At 42.8% G+C, this 22,389-nt stretch overlaps 2 protein-coding genes across 5 annotated transcripts in view; both read right to left on the bottom strand.

The window, feature by feature from the left end:
• LOC134480541 (uncharacterized) overlaps positions 1 to 22,389 on the bottom strand; it is a 176,920-nt gene that overhangs the window by 148,404 nt on the left and 6,127 nt on the right. The gene's annotated exons all lie outside the window — the stretch shown is intronic.
• Positions 1,208 to 21,535, bottom strand: LOC148003598 (disks large homolog 5-like). 4 transcript variants are annotated; one of them, XM_087568935.1, is made up of 6 exons: positions 21,041 to 21,181; positions 11,106 to 11,323; positions 8,477 to 8,636; positions 7,008 to 7,139; positions 6,156 to 6,339; positions 1,220 to 2,006 (listed from the first exon to the last, which is right to left on the bottom strand). In XM_087568935.1, the coding sequence occupies exons 2-6, from the start codon at positions 11,164 to 11,166 to the stop codon at positions 2,001 to 2,003; spliced, it is 543 nt and encodes a 180-aa protein (XP_087425061.1). In that variant the 5' UTR covers positions 11,167 to 11,323; positions 21,041 to 21,181; the 3' UTR covers positions 1,220 to 2,000. The 4 variants fall into 4 exon arrangements, with proteins under 4 accessions (XP_087425062.1, XP_087425061.1, XP_087425063.1 ...); XM_087568936.1 differs by lacking the exon at positions 11,106 to 11,323 and having other exon boundaries at positions 1,208 to 2,006; positions 21,041 to 21,535; XM_087568937.1 differs by lacking the exon at positions 11,106 to 11,323 and having other exon boundaries at positions 6,156 to 6,333; positions 21,041 to 21,169.

The following is a 22,389-nucleotide window of genomic DNA, read 5'->3' as shown; positions in this document are numbered from 1 at the left end:
AAGTTTAGAACAGAGCCTAGAGGAATGTCCATTCAGAGTCTACCCCACATGTGGCCTATACATATACAGCCTTCAAACTAGATAAGGTGGATGAAGCTAAGAAGTGCAGGCTGATAGGAACTGGATATAGATGTCTCCTGAGAGGCACATCCAGATCATGTCAAATACAGTGGTGAATGCTAGCAGCAAACCATTGAATTGAGAACCGGACCTCAGTTGGAGGAAGTACAGAAAGATTGAAAGAGCTGAAGGGACTTGCAACCCCATAAGGACAACCATGCCTGCCAAGCAGAGTTCCCAGAGACTAAACCAGTACCCAACCACTATACAGGGACTGTGCCATGGCCTCATCTGCATGTGTATCAGAGGATGGTCTTCTTGGGCACAAATGGAATGAACAGCCCTTGGTCCTGCCTAGGTGGGAAAGTGGATGGCTGGTGAAGGGAATACTTTTATAGCAGAGGTGGAGGGCGATGGTATTCAGACTTATTTCTGGAAAACAAGGAAGGAATAACATTTGAATTCGAAATGAAAAATATCCAACTAAAAATCAACAACAACAAAATGGTATTTTGAGCTTTGAATCAAAATAAGCCACAGTCAGGAAACAGAGAATTGTATGCCTATGGTTTTCTTCAAATATGCTCAGGTTCCAGGTAGGTTCTGGGTCCAGTCTGGACCAAGTAGGTTCCTGCCACTGACTGCTTTCTATTCCTGTTTCCAGAGGCACCATGCAGATTAATATTGGACCAGAGATGTGGGCAGAGCTGGTCAGAAGTGGCTTTCTTTCCTGTGGTCTCAGGATTATCTGCATTCCTGGGTGTTCAGCATTTTCTGCCCCGGGATTTGGGTTCAGGATTCCCGATGGCTTTAAACTCCCTTATACCATGTTTATATGTCCTGGGAGGTGTTACAGAAAAATTAATGTTTATCCTATTAATTTGGTCAAAACTGTCATCGACAGAGTATAATTTAGAGGTAACTATATATTTGACAGCAAGCATACACAGTGGGTAATTTATGCATGATGAAGTTGAAATTCAGAGTTGGAAACACAGTGCACAGTGACTGTATAAATGCCTGTGAATCTCAGTCTGACTGGGAAGTGATTTGATGCCCAGTCCCCATGAGAATTCACAGATCCATCCCTCCCTGATAGCTGTGGGCCTTCAGATGTTGACACTAATGATCAATAAAGAAGGTTCTTAAGAGTGAAGAGTTTGAGATTACTCCTTTATTGACCAGAATACATCCAATTTACTTGATAATAACCAGATGCAGGTAGTCAATATATACAGTCTATATCCTTATCAAAATAGAAAAGCAAATGAACAAAACAACAACAGATAAATAATAAATCTTCAAATGAATAGAAGGAAAACCAAATAACCAAAACAATTAAAAATTAACCAAACTTTAAATAGAAGAATTGCGCTAAGCATTTTTTGCTGCTCCTTTTGCAGAATAGACTTATAGCCTGTGGCTTGCCTTGGAGACATAGTAGACAAGCAGTTAGTGATGGTAACAATCTTTTCGAGAGGAGTGGAAGTAGGTCTGTTTTGTTGGAGTGGGGGTATTAAGGAAAAAGCCTACCAATACTGAGTATAAATGATATTACAGACTTTGTCACAAAGTCTTTCCAATATTGTGAACTGATCTGCACGAAACTCTTCTGGATGATCCATCAGGACAAGTACAAATTTACACGTGCACAGTCTTTCTGGATGACCAGCAGCTCTTGATTGATGTGCATCAGCACTTCTATGAGTCCCTCAAAAAGTGCACACTTGTTGGAGAGGCTGAAGTGAAAGTACGGCCTATTCAATCCAAAGAAGTTAAACTAAAGGAGGAAAATGCAGTCCACAATTGCTATGGACACTACAGATGAGACGCAATAGTGGTGTATTTGCTGTGCACACTTAGTTTTCCTCATGTAGCTCTTCTCTCCAAGGGAGATCTTGTCCTGTTCCGTGTCATGTTCGAGTTTCTGCTGGAGAATTTCAGACCTAGCAGAGCAAGGGAATAAAGATTTAGTGAGTGGTTGTCAATTTAGCTCTCCTTCTTACATCAGCTCTATTCAGTTGGACAATCCAGCATGACCTGTCAGCTGAGGTCAGTCCCTGCATCCCCAAGTGACATAGAGTACCTACGCTTGGATTTATATCTCAGCTTTTAACACTGCTAGAATTTGAACTGTGGACTATGCACTGTGCTGGGATTAAGAGAAAAATGAGCATTTTTCCCCACTGGTCCAGGTATATGACATTGAATAATAATATTGTAGCTGGGTCTGAATCTGAGTTCAAGAGAGGTATGAGCAACCTAGAATACCATGTGGATTCCTTCTGGAGAACATGCCCAGAATTGAGGTGAAATTTCTTATTATGTTAGCACTGAAGGAACCCGTCTAGTTTCCATTTGTAACCACTGTATCTGCAAATACACAGAGAAGCCATCTCACATCAAATCCATGGGAATTGCATAGATCCTGTAATCACTGAGAATGTGCTCCATGCAAATCTTCCCAGCGTACACATGGACATTAAAGGTGCTTGTGATGTAGAAACAGAATAGCACCCCTATAAGTCTATGGGTAGTGTAAGGCAATTTGTGAGAGGACAGAAGAGAAAATGTCCTCAGATCTTTCCGGAGAGATCACAGGAAGAAAGGAGTAGAACATAGCAAGAAATCCAGAGGATCATATATATTGTTTCATGGGTAAAATTCACATGAACTGTACCAGAACAATACTCTGAGTAGCTCTTTAACTGCCTGAGGCTGAAATCCAGGTGGGGTGGTCATCCACCCAAAAAGGGTATTTATATAGGGAAGGATATTCAAATGGCTTCTTCCAGCCTGTGTTCCTACCTGAACATTAATGCTTAATGTAAAGATTCCCCAGGATTCGCCGGAGGCATAAAAAAAAATGTTGAGTGGGATATGTACATAGTGGCCAGAGCCTATAGACAGCTCAGTCAGTGATGTGCTGTCCTCCCATAAACCGTCATAGACTCAGGGTTCTTTCTCCATTAACAATCTGGCTTAGCAAGTCCCAAAGGCTGTGTAGAGCTGTCTTGTTGCTCAGCAAAGGATCATATATTGGTGGTGGACTAGACTCTTGTTCTTGTTCACTCTTTCAGACTTTCCCCAAAGTGTGCAACTTCTTCTAATCGGAGCTGTCTTTACCATAGCCTGAGTGACTTCATGCCCAAAGCTAGAATCACAGGAAATCTCCATAACCTGGATCCAAATCAACAAATTTTCTCCCCGTAATGTGATTGTTCCACAGATAATTTGAATAAGTAAGTAAAAGCTTGCATGGATTATCTCACACTGAATCAGAAACTATGGAAGGGCTCCATCGTATGGTACACTTTCACTCCTTGGCTGATGGACGTCTGGATAGATTCTCCTTCAAGGTTACTCTGGGACCACTACAACATTGATGCTCTCTAGTTGCAATGGCAATACCTACTCCTTGTTGTGGAATCACTGTGTTAACTAAAACTTCTGTTCCACTTTCTGAACATGGCTTCTCATAGGGCTACCTGTTCTTACACTGTCAGACCCATTTGAAGCTCATCATTTCTCCTAAACCATTGAGGCTGAAACTAACTGAGAGAAAATGATGTTGATCGACAGCACTTGCAGAATGCTACACAGATAACATAGAGGAGCGCTTTGGATTAACTGTGCACCTAAAGGGGTTCCTGAAACTGCCCTGTTCTTGCACCACAGCATAGCTATGGGACTTTTTCTGGATGACGATACAATTCCAAGCAACTCAAATTCTCAATGAATAAAATCCAAGCCAAACTCCCAGGGGAAGTTGTAGTGTGCCAAGGTAGCTCGAAAGAAATGGTAGCAGGCAATGTGGAAAGCAACCTTGGAGAAGACACAGTGAGTGACATAACCTTCCAGTGGGCTTTCACAATTCACAAAGAACAGAGAAGCAACATAAACTCATGGATTTTTCTAGAGAAGCCTTGCCCTTACCTCCCAGTACTCCATTCCTTTGATGTGCTCCAAAGGATTTCAATGCAGATCAGTAGTTTTGCCCCTAATCACTTGAAAATCTAACTTTACAGGTGTTTTTGTGTCCTCTTTTTGGGGGTTGCATATGTAAAGGATTTTATTGTCCTGCTTCTACACCATAACAAAAAGGGACCTGCAAGCTCTAGGCTTGTACCATTTGTTACCCCTGTAAAACACGACTCACTTGAACATATTTCCACTCCTCCCCCAGACTTCACAAGATAATTCTGTTCTGAAATTTTTGGAAATATAATAAATTAGTAATTTAAGTGTCCTTTTGCTGTACAGAGCTAGATGGAGATGCCAAATGACTGGGCAGCTCTATTTCATGTTTCATGGATGTAAAGTGAATGCTTAGAGTACTTTTCTCATGAAACTTGGAAATAGAGGGAAACACACGTTCACTACTGCAAACACACACACACACACACACACACATACACACACACACCACACACACACACACACACACACAAACACACACACAAACACAGACACACAGATACACACTCGCATGCACAAATGAAAACTTTGCTCTTATGCAGCACATTTCCTGTTGAGTGAGGAATTAGTGGGAACAATGCTGTGTACAAGTCTCTTAGACTCAAGCAGGCTGTGCTGCCCTGGCCTGTACTCATTTCCACTTCAGGAAACCTTTCTATGCAGATACTTGCTGGTCTGACAAGTAAGTGACATGTTCTGCACAGATAGCCTAAACAACACAACATCAAATCCCCAAGAGAGAGATTTCTAGGAAAAGACTCCATCGAGCTCTATGCTGACTCATCATAGGCCCCTCACTAAAACTACCCTGTTTCCTTCATAGAAGACTTTGGAAGCATCAGAGAAGACAGTAACTCATGGTCAGTTACCAGGAACATTTCATCACATTAGAGTTCCTGTGATATTAAAACAACCTCAGTTTCAGTCAGAAAAAGGCTAAATAAATAACATACAGTGAATTTTCTGAAATGCAGCACTGTATACAATATTGAGAGGGAATCTATCCTGAAAGAATGCAGTGCCCATGATATAGTCAGCAAAGCAATGTCAGCAGAGGGTGGCACTCTAGGATTCCATGCAAGATCATGGTGAAGCCAAGAAGACATTCCAGAATCTTCCCCGGGGGATAACTCTGTTCAGGTAAAGTGAAGAAATCTAATCCTTATTTTTAAAATAGCTGAATGGTTTAAGAATGTGTTGAGACAAATGAGAGAGGGGGCTCCACTTGGAACTGGACAAATGATGCAAAGACTGCTGGCCAGCACAAAACAGGAAGCTTCATGTTTGCTGCGAGACCTAGGCTTAAAGGACTAAGTTAGATAATGACTGGACAAAACTGCATGTCATGAACTGGCCTCCCCACATGCTCCCTAAGATGCAGGTCAGCACAGAAATGCACCTTTCTTGGTGAGAATTGGGGGTACATACGGATAACTGTGTTCTTGAAGTCTCAAGTCTCTCATGCAAACCCTCAGCCTTTGAGAAACCTTTTCCACATCCTTGCTCTTCTAACCAGCTTCAGGTTGTAAGGCCCAGTTATGAACTCTCCAGGAGCACTCAAATAAGACAGGACTGACATGGTGATACACAGGCTCTGTAGTTACCCAAGATTTATGAAGCATTAAGTCACCATCTTCATATACAAGGACATGAGGGGAGGAAGAACAAAAGCCACCACAAATGACAATGAGAACCATTTCTTTGGCATTTCCAGCAGGCTCTCCTCCTTGAAAACTACTTACTTCTTGAGTCTCACACGATCCCTGTAAAAGAAATGAGCTCCAGGCTTTTGCTTCATCCCTCAAAGCCCTGTTCTAGTCTAAAGAGGGGCTCCCACATAGCACCCTCCATACACAATGGCATGTAGTGCTGTGCTGTGTGATCAACTTATCTCCCTTAATGAAGTGCAGATTCTCGAAGAGCAGGAGCATTTGATTTCCAAACATGCAGTTTCTTTAAAAGGGGCTATCTCCACAGAAAGCCTTGTAAACCATCACATGAATGAACACTTGGATGAGACCTAGGACAGTCATGGATCAGTCAATAGACAGTTACATTGGTTTGTCTATAGTTATGGTAAGACCTGAGGACAACCTGACCCTGAGCCCTAACCCTACCTGCTGTTGCTTGGCTCTGGGGTCACAGATGTTCATTCTGGCCTCTTCACAGAACCTCTTTGTCTCCACAGAGGATGCTGGCAGTTCAGTCTGCTCCACCAGCAGTTCTCTCTTCTCATTCAGCAAAATCTGTATATTGTTCTTCAATTGAGCTTGTTCACGCAGGAGCTGGGAGTGCCTGATGCTGAACCACAAACAAAAAATGGTAAATCCCAGCCAGCTTCTATTTGCCTGTCACTCCTGCAAGTCCAATCATCCCTTCAAGGGTCCTCATCCTCAGAAATCCCCAGAATAGAGCCACACTATACAAGTTAGCACCAATTAGAGGAGGTCAAATCCAGAATCCACATTCCACATGAATCAAAGTACTTCTGAAAATCCTGACACTAAGATGGTGTATATAAATCAAGGAAGAAGACATGGTCCATAAGGGAGCTCGTATGTCCATGGTATGGTGAAACCATCTTCACGTTGTGGGGAAAGCCCCTCTGAGGGGTAGCTGACGACCCAATAGCTGTACAATCTTTCCATGTGTTTCTCATGGATCACAGATCTTTAAATCTCCTATCAGAGTCCTAGAGATTCAGAATTGATTGATATTCCCATCATGGTGCAAACCTTTTCTATCTAGAGGATCCTTAACGGGGGAAATAACAATTGGAGGGTCTTCTACACCCTTCACATGTACGACAACTGAGTCCAAGAGCTACAAATCCAAGACTCTTGCCAGGAGGCAGGCTTCTTGTTAAGAGTCAGACACCTTGGAACCAGAGCCCTGACTTTTGTTAAAGTCATACAGGACAGAAGCATTCCCTGCCTAGTGCTGGATTCTCATCTCTGTCAGCGACTCACCGGTAGGAACTGTTCACTTGTATGAGCTCCTTGTACCTCTCCATGGCATCACTTATTGAGTTGGTCATCATTTGCATAGCCATCATTCTCATCTCATGTTCGGATTGAAGGACTGGCAATTCGACATCCAGCCTGGGTTAGGTCATGGCCAAAGGAACAAATAATGTTTTGAACTCACGATTTCAGAATTAGGAGAAATGTAAATAAAAAATATATAATAAAAAAGTTCAAATTCAAGAAATGGTAGAAGGGAAGAAATTGGCAAATTCAAAAACCAGACCGAAACCCAACAGTGAGACTCAATCCACAGAAAATATTTCCATGTAAATAAGCAAATTTTGTTTTGAAATAAGGACTCCTTAGAAGCCTGGGGAGATATGGTTCTGCAAAGACTTATTATATAGGAGTGGGCAGAGCCTGAGACCTGCCTGTTTGGAATAAGAACTGTCAAGAATTTATTCCCACAGTGACCCTTTCTAGGTCACAATAAACCATCACTGGATAGTTAAAAAAATAAAAAACTAACGATCAAAGCAGGTAAAAAAAATTAGGTGAAATCAGACTGTTCTCTCAATTACTTAAACCCAGTATATAGCACATACTTGCTCCTTTGAAGTAGTTGTACTGATTAACCTTATTATCCTGGGCACAGGAGAACAGAGCCACGGTACCAATTGGAGGGACCTGACCTTCAAGAGCTGGCCAGGTGAGCATGATGGAATTGACTAGTTCAGGAAGAAGATTCCTCCAGTCTGTGCCACAGCTTTGGGCCCAAGAGAAAGCTGTGATGACATTTCTCTTGTTTTGAAAGCAGGTATACTCAATCCTTGGTTTCTATCGTTACATGAATTCCCAGTGGGCATAACTATGTTTGACAGGGATGAGGATTTATAGCACCTCCTCCCCTCAGGAGAGTCCTGGGTGCCACCAAGGTATACAGAAGGAGCAAAGTGCTCTGTTGATCAGTGTGGGCCTCCACGTACTCATCACTATCATGACCTGCAAAGTGTTGATCAAACAAATCCTCAGACCCCATCAAAGGTCCCAGACGTCCTGATCCTGAGTAAACACCACATATACTGCCACATACACACATACCAACCCATATCCAAACACATTTAGAATGTCAACTACATGCATGGAGGTGCCATAGAATCAGTGTATAGAGAACAAAATCAGAGGAAAGAGTGATGACGTGCAGGCATTTCATTCACACACACAGTTGCAGCAAGTGTGACCAGGTCCTTCCAGCTGCTGACAGAACCAACGCTAATCCAAGAGGCTTGGGGTCAAGTACAAAAGAGGTTGACCCTAAACACACAGCACCTAGCTTATCTCACAAGCAAATGCCTGCCAAATCTCCTTAAAATCCAGGATGAGAGTTGAAACTCTCTCGTGCTATGAGGAAATATCGGGTTAGCAGAAAGAGAGCACAAGACTGTGAACAGGTTACTGGGCATAATGACTACCTGTGGTCCCAATCATCATAGATATAAAGGTCCAGGATTTGGTAAAGTTCATCCCTCTCGAATTGACACTTCTGGATTTCAAATTTGAGTTCCTCCAGTTTCATTAGAAGCTCCTCTTGCTTACTGAAGACATTTTGGGATGATGCCTTCCTACCAAAACCTGTAGATAGATAAACCCAAGTGAATTTGCATATTTGATGGCCCATGGGCAGAAAAGATCATTCTGAATCCAAAAAGGAGTTTCAGGAAGGGGAAATAGTAGAGACTGGGTGAATCCCTGGAAGAGCAGAAAAGCTTTCTTAAAGGTGGATTTTTAAGCTATGTCCCTCTTCCCAACCTCTAATGCCATACACGTGCCATACTCACTATTACAGGACCCCTCACCCTGAACAGTATAACCTGACTGATTCATAAACATCTGGGACATTGTTCCCTCATATCAGATGTGGTGCAGTTAACCCTGGAGTTCATAATGCTTAGCACCATCAAGCTCTAATCATCTGTGTTTCAGCCCAAAGTGTCTGAGAACTCAATTCATGACTAGGGGTGCATCCTTCCTTGTTCTCGCCATCAGAGACTTATGTCACCTACAGTAATCTAGAGGATGAAGTGCTTCAACTCCCAACCATGGATGGTCACATTGTTAATCTCACAGTGCCTCCTGCTGCCATTCATTGACACTCACATTTAAAAAGCTTCAAGAAAAGACACTGAAGGCACCACTTTCTGGCTTTCTCTCAAATTAAAGATTAGGAACTCCTGACTCTTGGTTTGCCTTTGAGAAATCCCAAGGCTCCTGCTTGTAAGGCCTAGCCTTAGAAGGCACATCTCAAACCTACCTCCTTGAGGATGTTCCCCAACTCTGCCCAGGACTCACCAAGCCTTCCACAGAATGATTTCCTCCTTCCTGTTTCACTAGAGAGGGGGTCAGCTTCCCTCTGACCTGGTGTGGTCTCTCCTTGATCTCCCCTTTCCTTCCGAAATAGCCTGAGCAGCTGGCGAAACATGCCTGCTTGTGAACCCAAAGGGAACTGAAGTAATATCCCAAAGGCAGTTGGTTTCACCACAACACTGGTGACATCACTGAAGATTCTAGGGATCTCTTAGATACAATAGAGTGTCCAGTGAAGGGCTTACTGATGATGTCACTGGAAAGTTCTATGGCCTACCTACTAACCAGCTCTCCACAAAGTGATGAATTTCTGTGTGGACCCTTTCCTCCAGTCTCCCATGTATCACTGGGAATACCATTTGGCAACCTCTGTTTCAAAGCTAGATATGTCTCTCTGCTTCATTAGAAGTCAACAATGCTTTTGCTGGGGAGAGTTGCTTACAACCCTGAATTGGAGAACAGATTTTTCTTAGCACCCAAATCTCTAGGGGCCAAGGAGGGGGCAGTTTTTTCTTAAAAGTAAATCTACTAGCCGAGACAATGCATGTGACATACATTTCGATTCTTAAGCTTTTCCCTTTTTGTGGAGGCCAATATGTTTCTTCTATACCTCTGAGTGTATAAAACCGAGAAATAGTTGATTAGTGTGCAGTCCTTGACAGCTGACATTGTTTCCAATTACATATCCATGTATTTCACAAAATCAATGGTCTATAATCCTATTTTTTTTGCAATAAAAACTCCTTTTTCTTGGGAACATAGAGACCAACTACAGGGCATATATAAAATAATAAATTTCTTTCCCTTTTATATATTAAGTAGGGTATCATCCCTTTCTCAAATATAACAAGACAATTAAATTGGACGTCAGTGAGCAAATGTCAACTTGGAGCTTGTAACTATATAGCCATCACTTCTCCAATATCATTCGTCCTGAATAGGCAAGTCTAGTCATGAGAATATTGGGGGCTGCACCATGATCCTTTACTCCTACTAAACATAAGAATCAGGAGGATGGGAAGGGAGTGGAATGGCCTCAGTTCAGGTTGAACCTCAATTTTAATGGGTCCATAAGTTGAGGAGGGAGTCTATTTGGCATTGTGATATATGGATTCTGTCTTCTTATCCTTGGTGTTATAATTCTACCTGAATGTGTGCTATAATGCCACCCCACCTCACAGATGTAAGAGTGAAAATCATGTTTGACCTTCTTGGGAAGAGCTCTGCCTTTTACTACCATCTAGAGTTATACAACATCACTTTACAAAGCTCAGAAGAGAGGGGTGCAGATGTGCACCCCTTAGAAGTTGAGGATCTCTTCTAATTAAGCCACTTGTTTTTCCTATGTAATTTTTCCCTTGCTCTTTTACTAATGGTGGCTGACTTCTTACCTGGCCTGAGGTAAATTGGAGTCCAATCTTTTGGATTACTGAACCTTCTATTTTTGAGATGACAGGCCCACCAAAGGTCCTACTGCATACAGAAGGTATGAATAAGTCTCATGGGTTGGAGTAAGTTAAAAACGTCTGTGACAACAAAGAACTGATTAAGAAAACAAGAGCCCAGCTGCTCATCAAGATCACAGTTGTATGATAGTACGAAAATGTGAATAGGGCATCAGGTGAAAAGATAAATTAATTAGGAGGTCATAGGCCTAGAAGGGTTAACCTTTGCTCTCAGTGGAGCTGCCATTCTTTCTGCCATTCCTAGCCCTCTGCCACAGGACCAGAGACTTACCCAAACAACTGGCTGGCCTTGCCAAAGACCTGGCAGGGCTTCTCCCTGTAGAATAGGACATGTAGAGTCCATGAGGACTCACCAAGAGGTCTCCTCCACACAGGTTCCTTGTTGTCAAAGGGAAATGTTCCTGCAGAATCCTGCCATGGCAGCAGGAATTTCAACCTGGCTGCTCTTAGGTCCAGGTCACTGGATGCAGGCCTGAGGCCCAGGGGTATCTGGGGAAAGAAGCAGCACGCACTACCTCACAGCTCTCTCTTTGTTGGATGCAACTGCAAGGACTGTGATGGGATTTTTGTTTCTTGGGATGTTTATTAGAAATACCTACAAAGCTGATTAAAGTTGTAACATGCCTTCATACCCAGCGTGCAGAATGTTTTTAAATCATTGTTGTTCCTGTTTCATGTTTGGATTTTGTTTTTTAATCCCCTCAGGAAATTTCCCTGTGCTTAGAATGTTAAGCACATGCTCAGGAGGGATCGATTATTCAAGTTAGGCAAAGCTTTTGTTCTCACCATCACTCCACAGATGATGCCATTACTTACTTTCAAATAAGAAAACAGTCATAGAGAAGTAAATTAACCTGTAAGCTATCACAGAAGAAACACATCATGATTGTGGAATGGCACCGCAGTATTTTGAATTTCCTAAGTTATTTTTATTTGAAACTTTTTTATTGGATTTTTTGGGTACATTTCATTTTTTTTAAATCCTTAAAGGTATCTTTTATTCCGCTCGTCCCATTTACAAGGGGGAATTTCACATGTGATTGTTAGTCCAGATAGTCCAGATAGTCAATGGCTTAGATATCACCTTCGCCTAGTTTCCTTGGCATAAGCTGTGTTAGAAGCAGACTCAAAGGTTCAGGACTCAACAAATAATGAATTCCACTATATCTGGATACCCAGCCTCACACCCAGGAAGGGACTGTATTTCCATTCACTATTTAAAAAAAAGATGTAATTCAGTAACATGTAAAAAATTTCTCACATATATTAAAGTGTTTACCATGGTCATACAGTTTTTCAAATACCTGGCATTCATCTTTTTCCAAGTCCTAAAATTTCTTTCTTATTCACATTTTCTTTTTTTCTTGATTATTTCTTACTATTATTATCATTTTTTAAAATTTTGGTTTTAATAGATATATACTTTTTATTTACATTTCAAACCTTATTCCCTTTCCCAGTTTTTGGTCCATAAGCCACCCTCCCGGGACCCTTCCAAATATGTACGGTCCCCCAATCCACGCCCCTTGAAACCCCTTCCCGGACATTCCCCTGCACTGAGGGTCCAACCTTGTTAAGAACAAGGGCTTCCACTTCCACAGGTGCCCCATCAAGGCTATTCTCTTCTACATATGCAGTTGGACCCCTGGGTCAGTCCACGTATAGTCTTTTGCTAGTGGTTTATTTGGTTGGCATTGCTGTTCTTATGGGGTTGCAAGCCCTTCAGCTCTTTGAATCCTTCTTCTAATTCCCATAAAGGGCGTCCTGTTCTCAGTTCAGTAGTTTACTGCCAGCACTGACCTCTTTATTTGACATGCCCTGGATGTGTCTCTCAGGGGAGATGCATATCCAGTCCCTTTCAGTAAGCACTTTTTAGCTTCATCAATCTTACCTTGTTTTGGTGGCTGTATATATATGGGCCACATGTGGGGCAGACTCTGAATGGCTTTTCCTTCAGTCTCTGCTTTAGATTTGGCCTCCATATCTCCTTAGTGCTCATGTCTTCGAGACTCTTCCCTACTTTTTATCTATTACATTCAGTGTATCTGGTTTGATGTGGAGGTCCTTGATCCACTTGGACTTAATCTTTGTCCAGGGCAATAAGAATGGGTCAACTTGCATTCTCCTACACGCTTACCTCCACTTGATCCAGCACCATTTGTTAAAAATGCTATGTTACTTCAATTGGATGTTTTAACTCCTTTGTCAAAGTTCAAATGACCATAGGTGTGTGGGTTCTTTTCTGTGTCTTCAATTATCTTCCACTGAGCTGCCTGTCTGTATGCCAATACCATACAAACTATTGCTCTGTAATACTGCTTGAGGTCAGAGATGGTGATTCCCCCAGAAGGTCTTTTATTGTTGAGTATAGTTTTGCTATCCTGGGTTTTATGTTATACCAAATGACGGCAAATTGCACTTTCTACCTTTATAAAGAATTGAGTAGGAATATTGTTGGTGATGGCATTGAATCTGTAGATTGCCTTTGGCAAAATGGTCATTTTTTACCATATTCATCCTGCCAATCTATGAGCATGGGAGATCTTTCCATCTTCTGAGACCTTCTTCAATTTCTTCAGAGATTTGAAGTTTTTGTCATACAGATTTTTTACTTGCTTGGTTCAAGTAACAGCAAGTTATTTTATATTATTTGGGACTATTGTGAAGGGTGCCATTTCCCTAATTTCTTTCTCAGCCTGTTTACCCTTTGAGTAGAGGAAGACTACTGAATTGTTTGGGTTAATTTTATACTCGGACAGTTTGCTGAAGTTGTTGATCAGGTTAAGTAGTTCTCTGGTTGAATTTTGGTGTTGCCTAAGTAGACTATCATATCATCTTCAAATATCAGTGTTTTGACTTCATCCCTTCTAATTTTTATCCCTTTGACCTACTTTCATTGTTTGATTGCTATGGCTAGGACTTTAAGTACCATATTGAAAAAGTAAGGAAAGAGTGGGCAGCCTTGTCTAGTCACTGATTTTAGTGGGATTCCTTCAATTTTCTCAGTTTAGTTTGATATTAGCTACTGGTTTGATGTATTTTGCATTTTCCTATATTTAGATATGGGCCTTGAATTCCTGATCTTTCCAGGACTGTATTAATGAAAGGGTACTGAATTTTGTCAAATGATTTCTCAGCATCTAATGAAATGATCATGTGGGTTTTTTTCCTTTGAGTTTGTTTATATGGTGAATTTTGTTGATGGATTTCTGTATATTAAACCATCCCTGCATCCTTGCCATGAGGCCTACTTGATCATGATGGATGATTCTTTGGATGTGTTCTTGGACTCAGTTTGCAAGAATTTTATTGAGCATTTTTTTCATCAATATTCATAAATCAAATGGGTCTGAATTATTCTATCTTTGTTGTATCTTTGTGTTGTTTAGGTATAAGAGTAATTGTGGCTTTATAGAAGGAATTTGGTAGTGCTCTGTCTGTTTCTATTTTGCGGAATAATTTGGGCAGTATTGGTATGAATTCTTCTATGAAGGTCTGATAGAATTCTGCACTAAATCCATCTGGTTCTGGGCTCCTTTAGGATGGGAGATGTTTAATAACAGTTTCTATTTCTTTATGAGTTATGGGGTTGTTTAGATGGTTTATTTGTTCCTGATTTCACTGTGGTACCTGGTATCTGTATAGAAAATTGTCCATTTCCTCCACATTTTCCAGTTTTGTTGAATATATGTTTTTGTAGTAGGATCTGATGATCTTTTTAATTTCTTCAGAATTTGTTGTTATGTCTCCCTTTTATTGCTGATTTTATTAATTTGGATATATTCTCTGTGACCTCTGGTTAGTATGGCTAAGTGTTTATTTATCTTGTTGTTTTTCTCAAAGAACCAGTTCCTCGGTTTGCTGATTCTTTTGATACTCGGTTTTGTTTCTTCTTGTTTGATTTCAGCCCTGAGTTTGATTATTTCCTGCCTTCTACTCCTCTAGGGTTTATTTAATTGTTTTCTAGAGCTTTGAGGTGTGCTGTCAAGCTGCTGAGATATGCTCTCTCTTGTTTCTTTTTGCAGGCACTCAGAGCTATGAGTTTTCCTCTTAGCGCTGCTTTTATTGTGTCCCGTAAGTTTGGGTATGTTGTATCTTCATTTTCATTAAATTCTAAGAAATCTTTAATTTCTTTCTTATGTCTCCAATGACCAAGTTGTCATTGACTTCAACTCCCACGTATATGTGGGCTTTCTGTCTTATTTGTTGTTATTGATCAGCAGCCTTAGTCCGTGGTTTTTTGAAAGGATGCATGGGATTATTTCTATCTTCCTGTACATGTTGAGGCTTCTTTTGTGACCGATAATATGGTCAATTTTGGAGAAGGTACCATGAGATGCTGAGAAGAAGTTATATCCTTTTGTTTAAGGGTGGAATGTTCTAAAAATATATGTTAAATCCATTTGTTTCATAACTTCTGTTAGTCTTTCTATGTCTCTGTTTAATTTCTGTTTCCCTGATATGTCCATTGATGAAAGTAGGGTATTTAAATCTCCTACTATTATTGTTTGGTGCAATTTATGATTTTTTTAGAAAGGTTTCTCATTGTTTAGGGACACAACTGCTATATACTTGACAAATACAGCAATAACCCAGAACATCCGCAGGAAGCCTGTGACCGTTGGCCACATGAGGATGAGTTTCTTTCAAAATTCATCATGATTTTTGGTAAGATCTTCCTCATCATTGGTGGCATGCTTCCCACAAACAAGGTCCAGTTGTCTAGAATCTACTCCATGGACAGCATCTCATGCTTGTTTTTGTCTGACTCATACACCAGATGCTGGGCTTCAGCCTGTGCATGGTCATAGTTCTGAGGGAGGATCCAGTGGTGAATCTCATCCTAGTCCAGCTTCCCATCCTTGTTCAGATCTGGGAAATCATTGAACTGCTCCCCAGACAAAACCCAGTCTGTCTTAGGGCAATTGTCCTAATGAGAAAAAGATGTCCACAATGTACTTATCCTGGTCCACATAACCATCCCCGTTCTTGTCGATATCCTCCAGGGTTTCCAGAACTACAATCTCCTTCATATGTTCTAAATCCTCTTAGTGCAGAAAAGCAATGAACCCGACCTGAGTAGCTGTCAGGTCACGGTCAAGGCCTTAAACCTCCTCTCATCTCGTGGAGGCATCTTTTTAAAGTTGTGATCATCACAGCCGTCTTGGAAATCAACAAGGTGTCCCAGGTAGTAGCCATAGGTGGCCTGCTTGTATTTTTCCCAGGAGATTTTACAAATATGTCCCTATCATAATCCTTCCAGGGTTTAGCCACATTATGGTAGATGTATCTTTTTTGTACCTGTTTGATCCAAACTTTCAGGTCCTCAGTAGTAACAAGGCCACGTCCATCACTGTCAATTGGATCAACAATTTTCCCCAGCCTCTCCTGCTCTCGTCCAGGCTTAGCTATCAAAGGTCTTGGAGTCCTCCTTGCCCAGGAAGACCTCATGATCGTACAGGATGCTGTGCTTGTCATCTGGTGGCCACTCGCCCTGCTCTGAATCGAGACAAACCATGTGCTCCTTGCTCATCATACTCTTGGCCCTGAACACCAGGACCAGTGCCAGCAGCAGCCCATGGAGAGCCCCAGGCTGACACCATGCACCACAGTTGCGATCAAAGGGAGGCATCAGGGAAGTAGGGGCTCAGAGCACCTTATCTGCTGTCCATCCCCAGAGAGGGCTTTTGTTACATTTCAAATGTTATCCCTTTTCCTGGTTTCCCATCCACAAAACCCCTTATAATACCTCCTCCCCCTTCTACTATGAGGGTGTTACCACCCACCCAACCACCCAGGCCTACCTGCCTCCCTGTTCTGGTTTCCCCTACACTGGGGCATCAAGCCTTGACAAGACCAAGGGCTTCTCCTCCCATTTGTGCCCAAGAAGGCCATCCTCTTCTACATGTGCAGCTGTAGCCATGAGTCTGTCCATGTGTACTCTTTGGATGGTGGTTTCAGTCCTGGGAGCTCTGGGTGTTTCTTATTGTTGTTCTTATGGGGCTGTACACCCCTTCAGCTCCCTCAATCCTTTCTCTTACTCCTCCATTGGGGACCCTGCTCTCAGCCAAATGGTTGGCTGCAAGCATCTGCCTCTGTATTTGTCATGCTCTTTACCCCACTCTTTTGAGCAGATCACCACAGAGCAACGAAGATGTATTGTCTTGGCGTGATGATGTACAGACAAATAGATGATTTCTTAATTCTTAATGATGGTTCTATAAGAATTCCTAAAATTAGATTAGTAATTTTAAGTTTTTAAAATAGGACTGCTATTATGTTTCTCTGGTAATCAAAATTGCATTGAGAACCCTGCCATTCTTAAAGAGTCATGAGTGAATCGCTTCTGCAATACCAAGCAGGCATCTACAAATTATAGCCCATCCTAAGAGGGTATAAACCAATTAACCAAAGTTCATAAAAAGTGAACTAATGATTTACTATAGGTACAAGGACTTAACATAATTGACTGGATTTGCCTATAGGTAATGTTCCTTATTCTTTTCTCATAAAAATTACAGCTTTTAACTCTCCATGAACGTGCAGAGCTAGTGACAGATGATGATGGTTTATCCTGTTGATTACTCTTCATGGATGTGCATGTAAACATTCTCTGTCGTAAACTGATTATCCAACTTATGATTTGAATTCCTGTGCAAACTTGTGGTGAACTTTTCACCATGTGATGCTGTGTTCAGAAAGATATACAAATGCTGAGGACAAAGAGAGAGAAGCTTTTTAGACAGAACTGAGCTGAAGAGAACAGAACTCAAGAACTTAGAAGTAAAGGCATAGCGTTGAGAGTAAGGCATTGAGAGTAAGGAAATTATTGTGTCATAAGAGCAAGAGGAAAGGAGATAAGAAGAAGAGAGCAAGGAGAACTTTTTAAGCCATACTTTATGGAGGCAAACTTTTGTCTTTTAGGAAAACTGAAGAACTTAGAAATAAAGGTTAAAATCACTGCTCTTCAGCCTTCAGCCTGGCTCCCTGGCTAGCCTGTGCTCTTCAGTCAGGCTCAGTGGCTAGCCTCTGCTCTTCAGTCAGGCTCACTGGCTAGCCTCTGCTCTTCATTCAGACTCACTGGCTAGCCTCTGCTCTTCAGTCAGGCTCACTGGCTAGCCTCTGCTCTTCAGTCAGGCTCACTGGGTAGCCTCTGCTCTTCAGTCAGGCTCACTGGCTAGCCTCTGCTCTTCAGTCAGGCTCACTGGCTAGCCTCTGCTCTGCATTCAGGCTCACTGGGTAGCCTCTGCTCTTCAGTCAGGCTCACTGGCTAGCCTCTGCTCTTCAGTCAGGCTCACTGGCTAGCCTCTGCTCTTCAGTCAGGTTCACTGGGTAGCCTCTGCTCTTCAGTCAGGCTCACTGGCTAGCCTCTGCTCTTCAGACTGGCTCACTGGCTAGCCTCTGTTCTTCAGACTGGCTCACTGGCCAGCCTCTGCTCTTCATTCAGGCTCACTGGCTAGCCTCTGTTCTTCAGACTGGCTCACTGGCTAGCCTCTGCTCTTCAGTGAGGCTCACTGGCCTATGGGGCCCTAGCACATCGCTTAACCATCTGCTCATGACTGCCTGACCACACTGACCACCTGACTGCCCTGACTTCTTAAAGTTGTCCTCTAGAAAGAGGACAAGAAACCAAAGAGAAACACCACAGGGACCTTTTCCAATGGGCTTTTTTCAACCTTTAGTACTTTTGCTATTTCTTTAAAAAAGTGAAATATAATTTCTGCTATTCATATGGCCAAGAGAGCTGTGTAGTAGTCATTGCTTTATGGAATTTGGTGCTAAATCAAAAGATTCCTTTATTCTATTACGATGTTATCCGTTTGCTGTACGATGTATGTTTAGAAAACACAACACTAAAATCCTAAAATCTAGATGTTTTAAGACATCACCTCATGGACAAACATAACTGCTTACCTATCTAGACTGGCCTCTTTTGCTATACTGCAGGTACAATCAATTTTCCACACTACTTCCATGATTTTCAAGAATGATTAAGAGAAAAATAAGTTGAACATAATGGCCAGAAAGGGGGTTCTGTCAAGTTGTCTTATATTGGACAAGATACCAAACTTTGACTGGTAAGCCTAAAACCACCTGTTCCCAAAACTAACAGAACTTACAGAAAATACATACTTTCTTATCATTCCTCCTCCCCAATGGTCAGTGATTTATTGAGCACCTACTACAATCCTAGCACTGTGCATCTAAGGGTGTAATGGTGAATAAAAACTTAATAAAAAGCCTCAGTAAGGAATAAAGAAAAATGAAACATAACTTTGAAACTCAGAATTCAATATAAGCAAAACCACCATTTCTTTAACTGGTGATTTCTGAAAACTTCATCATTTTTTCCATGGGCTTCTACAGTAATGATACTCAGTCTTGATTTTGTAAGTCACAAAAAGCAAGTCACACTTCTTTCTTGGCTCCCACAACTGTCAAAGAGAACAGAACTGTCACTGTCCATTTTGCTTCCCTATCAATCCTGCTATGGATGGTAATGAATTCCACTCTTTTCAATATGAAAACAGGCCACCACTTGAGGGGAAAGGTTATTAAAATTACCCAAACCGGTATATTCTCTAAAATTTTCACATAGCATTTTACTGATATCACAGTGCAAATTCACCACAAATATTTAACCAATGAAAATATTGAATAGCTCTGCAAATAGGAGCGATAATCATATATACTTGAAAACAACTAATATGGAAACAAAGGACGTACTAGGAGAAAAGATACATCACTAAAAGCTACACAAGCAGCAAAAAAAGACACTACATTTCTTGGTTTGAAAGTTAGGTGATACACTTGATCTTTAAAGACAGGCAATGTACTTGATCTTTAAGCCCTTCAACTGTGTGCCGTCCACATTAAACTGCAGTAGATGACAATCTTTTGTAAGATTTATTTATTTATATGTCAGACAATGCAGCTGTCTTCAGACACACCAGAAGAGGGCATCAGTACTCATTACAGATGGTTGTGAGCCACCATGTGGTCGCGGGCATTTGAACTCAGGACGTCTGGAAGAACACTTGGTGCTCTTACCCACTGAGCCATCTCTCCAGCCCTCACAATGGCCTCTTACACAGCATCACAGTGGTCTATTTCACTAGATATCTCCAGGGTGATAACAGAGAAACTTTCACAGTTCCTGAGCACTTCTGAGTTCAAACACCACCAGTGCCCACTCTGTGCTGTTGGCACATTCTGACCTTCTCCTAAGGGTTGTCAGCCACAAAAGGGACGGGTTAGCCCCAGACAGCATTCACTGCCCAGTCCTAAAAACCCCCTTGATTCCGAAAAAGCCACATTCCATGCTTGCTCCATATTTGAGGAAGCCAAATGGTTGATCTGGCTCAATGCTCTACTTTTCTTAGCTCATCAACTTTTTTTTTCCACTTCTTGTCACAAGAAGTATTTTTTTATGCTGCAACTACACTGCAGTGTTTGAAGGAAACCACCATCAACTCTGGGTGTCACCTCTTGAAATTTAAAATTCACAAAACAATTCGTGGCTTTCTAATCAGCACCATGGAAAATAAACAAAAACAAGCAAAACCATTCCAAAGGAACTTGCTGATCTGGAGGGCTGCTCATAGCAGGCAGGAAAGAATTAAATTATGCAGAACTGTAATCTCTCAGAGCTTTGGAGGCTAAAAAAGAGGAAATCTCTGTTTATGTTCCCTTTTTCCAAGTAATTGAAGGAGGGTATTTTACATCCTCCAAATACAATCTCTTGCAAGGGGCAACCAATTACAAAGTAGATCAGAAGAAATCTATTAAATAATACATTTATTGCCTGAGGTTTTAAGGAAATATTTTCCCATGATCCCCGTCCTTTAACATACAATGGAAACATTACAGGGATGTGCCACCAGGCTAAGCTGCCTGTGAAAAGCCTGTCCTGCCCTGGCAGGTACAGGTCATTTAATTCCAAGTCATCTGGAGAGGTGTGACAGCCCCAAGTTGCTCTGGGGATGTCAGAGCACAGCTCTCATGCACACTCCAAAGCACCTCTCCACTCTTTCCCAATGCCATAGGCTTTCCAATCCCTGCTTCAGCTCTCCATACATTCCTGAACCCTCCCTTCCCCTACCCAGTGGGCTCACTTTGCATTGCCTCCTTCTGCCACTGCTTTCCCAGGGCGGGGGTAGGGGGGCCCAGAAGGAGCCTAAGGAGGGACGTGGGTCTCCTACCTACCTTGATGATGCTGCTCTTAAGTTGCAGCCAGCGCTGCTTGCTGCTTGCTGTCCCTGGGGAGGAGACCGGAGGTCGGGCTAGGGGTCCGCGCGGGCGCCAGGCCTCCAGGTTCCCTGGCAGGACTAGCCTGAGCTTCTTCCCTGGAAACTGCAGGGTGGAGTCGCCGTTGGAAACCCCGCCACTGTCTTAGCGCGCCCTCCCGTGGCCGAGGTGACCCCCAACGCCGTTATCGCCCCCTTCTCTGTCAGCTTCTTCTGATTTTTCTTTTCTTTTTTTTCTTTTCTCTTTTTGTTCGCGACGTGGCGCCTGCGAAGAGCTCGTCTCCAGGAAGGAGGACATCGTGCGGACAGAATCACCTCTGGGCCCTGCCGGGGTCGGAGAGGGAGAGAGAGGAGTCAGCTTGGGCGGCGGCGCCCCGGCTGCGGGCACCCGCGGAAGGAAAACTCGCCCAGGCACACGCGCTGCTGCCGGCGCCAAATATAACGCGAGCGCCCCGCCCGCTCAGGCCCCGCGCTCACCCACGAGCTCCGCGTGCCCTGAGGCCCGGCTCCGGCGCGGTCGAGCTGCGGGGTGGGAAGGACACGTGTGCCCACTCCGTGGGGCAGACAACACCGGGAGGCGCGACACCGGGAGGCACGTGGTGCGGAGCTCTCGGCTCCTCTCAGGCCAGTCAGTCCCCTCTCAGGGCCCGCGGAGGCCGGGGCGGCTTCTTCGGGCCTAAAGGCCCACTATGACCTACCCGGGGCCATCACCTCTGGAGCTTCCAGGTGCCCCAGGCTGGAGACTTGGTCAGGGCGATTGTGGTTGCCACTCTCCTAGGCTGGCTCAGCAGGGCACAAGCCACCACCTGCTGTCCTCACCTGAAGGCATCCTGATGGGGCTGAGAGCCCACATCCAGCAGGGGAGCCTCAGGGCAGGGGGCCATGGTCTTGGGTCTGCACCTTGTTGCCAGCCCCTCACACATATGGCAGCATCACACATATGGCTCCTTCTACCAACCGCCACTAATCACCATTTGGACATTCCATCACAGTGTTCTCAAGAAGAAAGATGCAAACAAACACAAAAAGAATGAAATTTAAAATCTTTTTTATCAGGCTGGAGAGATGGCTTGGTGGTTAAGAGTGCTGCTTCTCCAGATGATAGAAATATTCTATATCTGCTGTGTTTCTGGCTATGGATTCTGGCTGGCTGTTTGCCTCCTGGTTTGCCTGCTGTGACTAAAGAGGCAGATTTTAGTTCTAAGTTCAGTTCATCTCAAATAGCCATGTGTGACCAGTGGGTGCCATTTGGACAGTGTAGCCACAGAAAACTGAAGCAGTGTAACCAAAGACTCACCTAGGAGTCAG

This window comes from Rattus norvegicus, chromosome 9 (genome assembly GCF_021556685.1).
Source record: "Rattus norvegicus strain SHRSP/BbbUtx chromosome 9, alternate assembly SHRSP_T2T, whole genome shotgun sequence".
NCBI classification, from domain to species: domain Eukaryota; kingdom Metazoa; phylum Chordata; class Mammalia; order Rodentia; family Muridae; genus Rattus; species Rattus norvegicus.
The sequence above is the reverse complement of the archived record's forward strand: the minus strand, read 5'-3'. Positions and strand labels throughout refer to the sequence as shown.

Excerpts from the sequence above, each read along its gene's own strand:
- LOC148003598 (XM_087568938.1), bottom strand. The coding sequence starts at position 9,483 with ATGTTTCGCCAGCTGCTCAGGCTATTTCGGAAGGAAAGGGGAGATCAA. Across the intron at positions 7,140-8,476 it reads TATGATGATTGGGACCACAG|GCTGGATGTCGAATTGCCAG; the intron begins GTAGTCATTATG and ends GACCTAACCCAG. Across the intron at positions 6,340-7,007 it reads CAAGTGAACAGTTCCTACCG|CATCAGGCACTCCCAGCTCC; the intron begins GTGAGTCGCTGA and ends TTTGTGGTTCAG.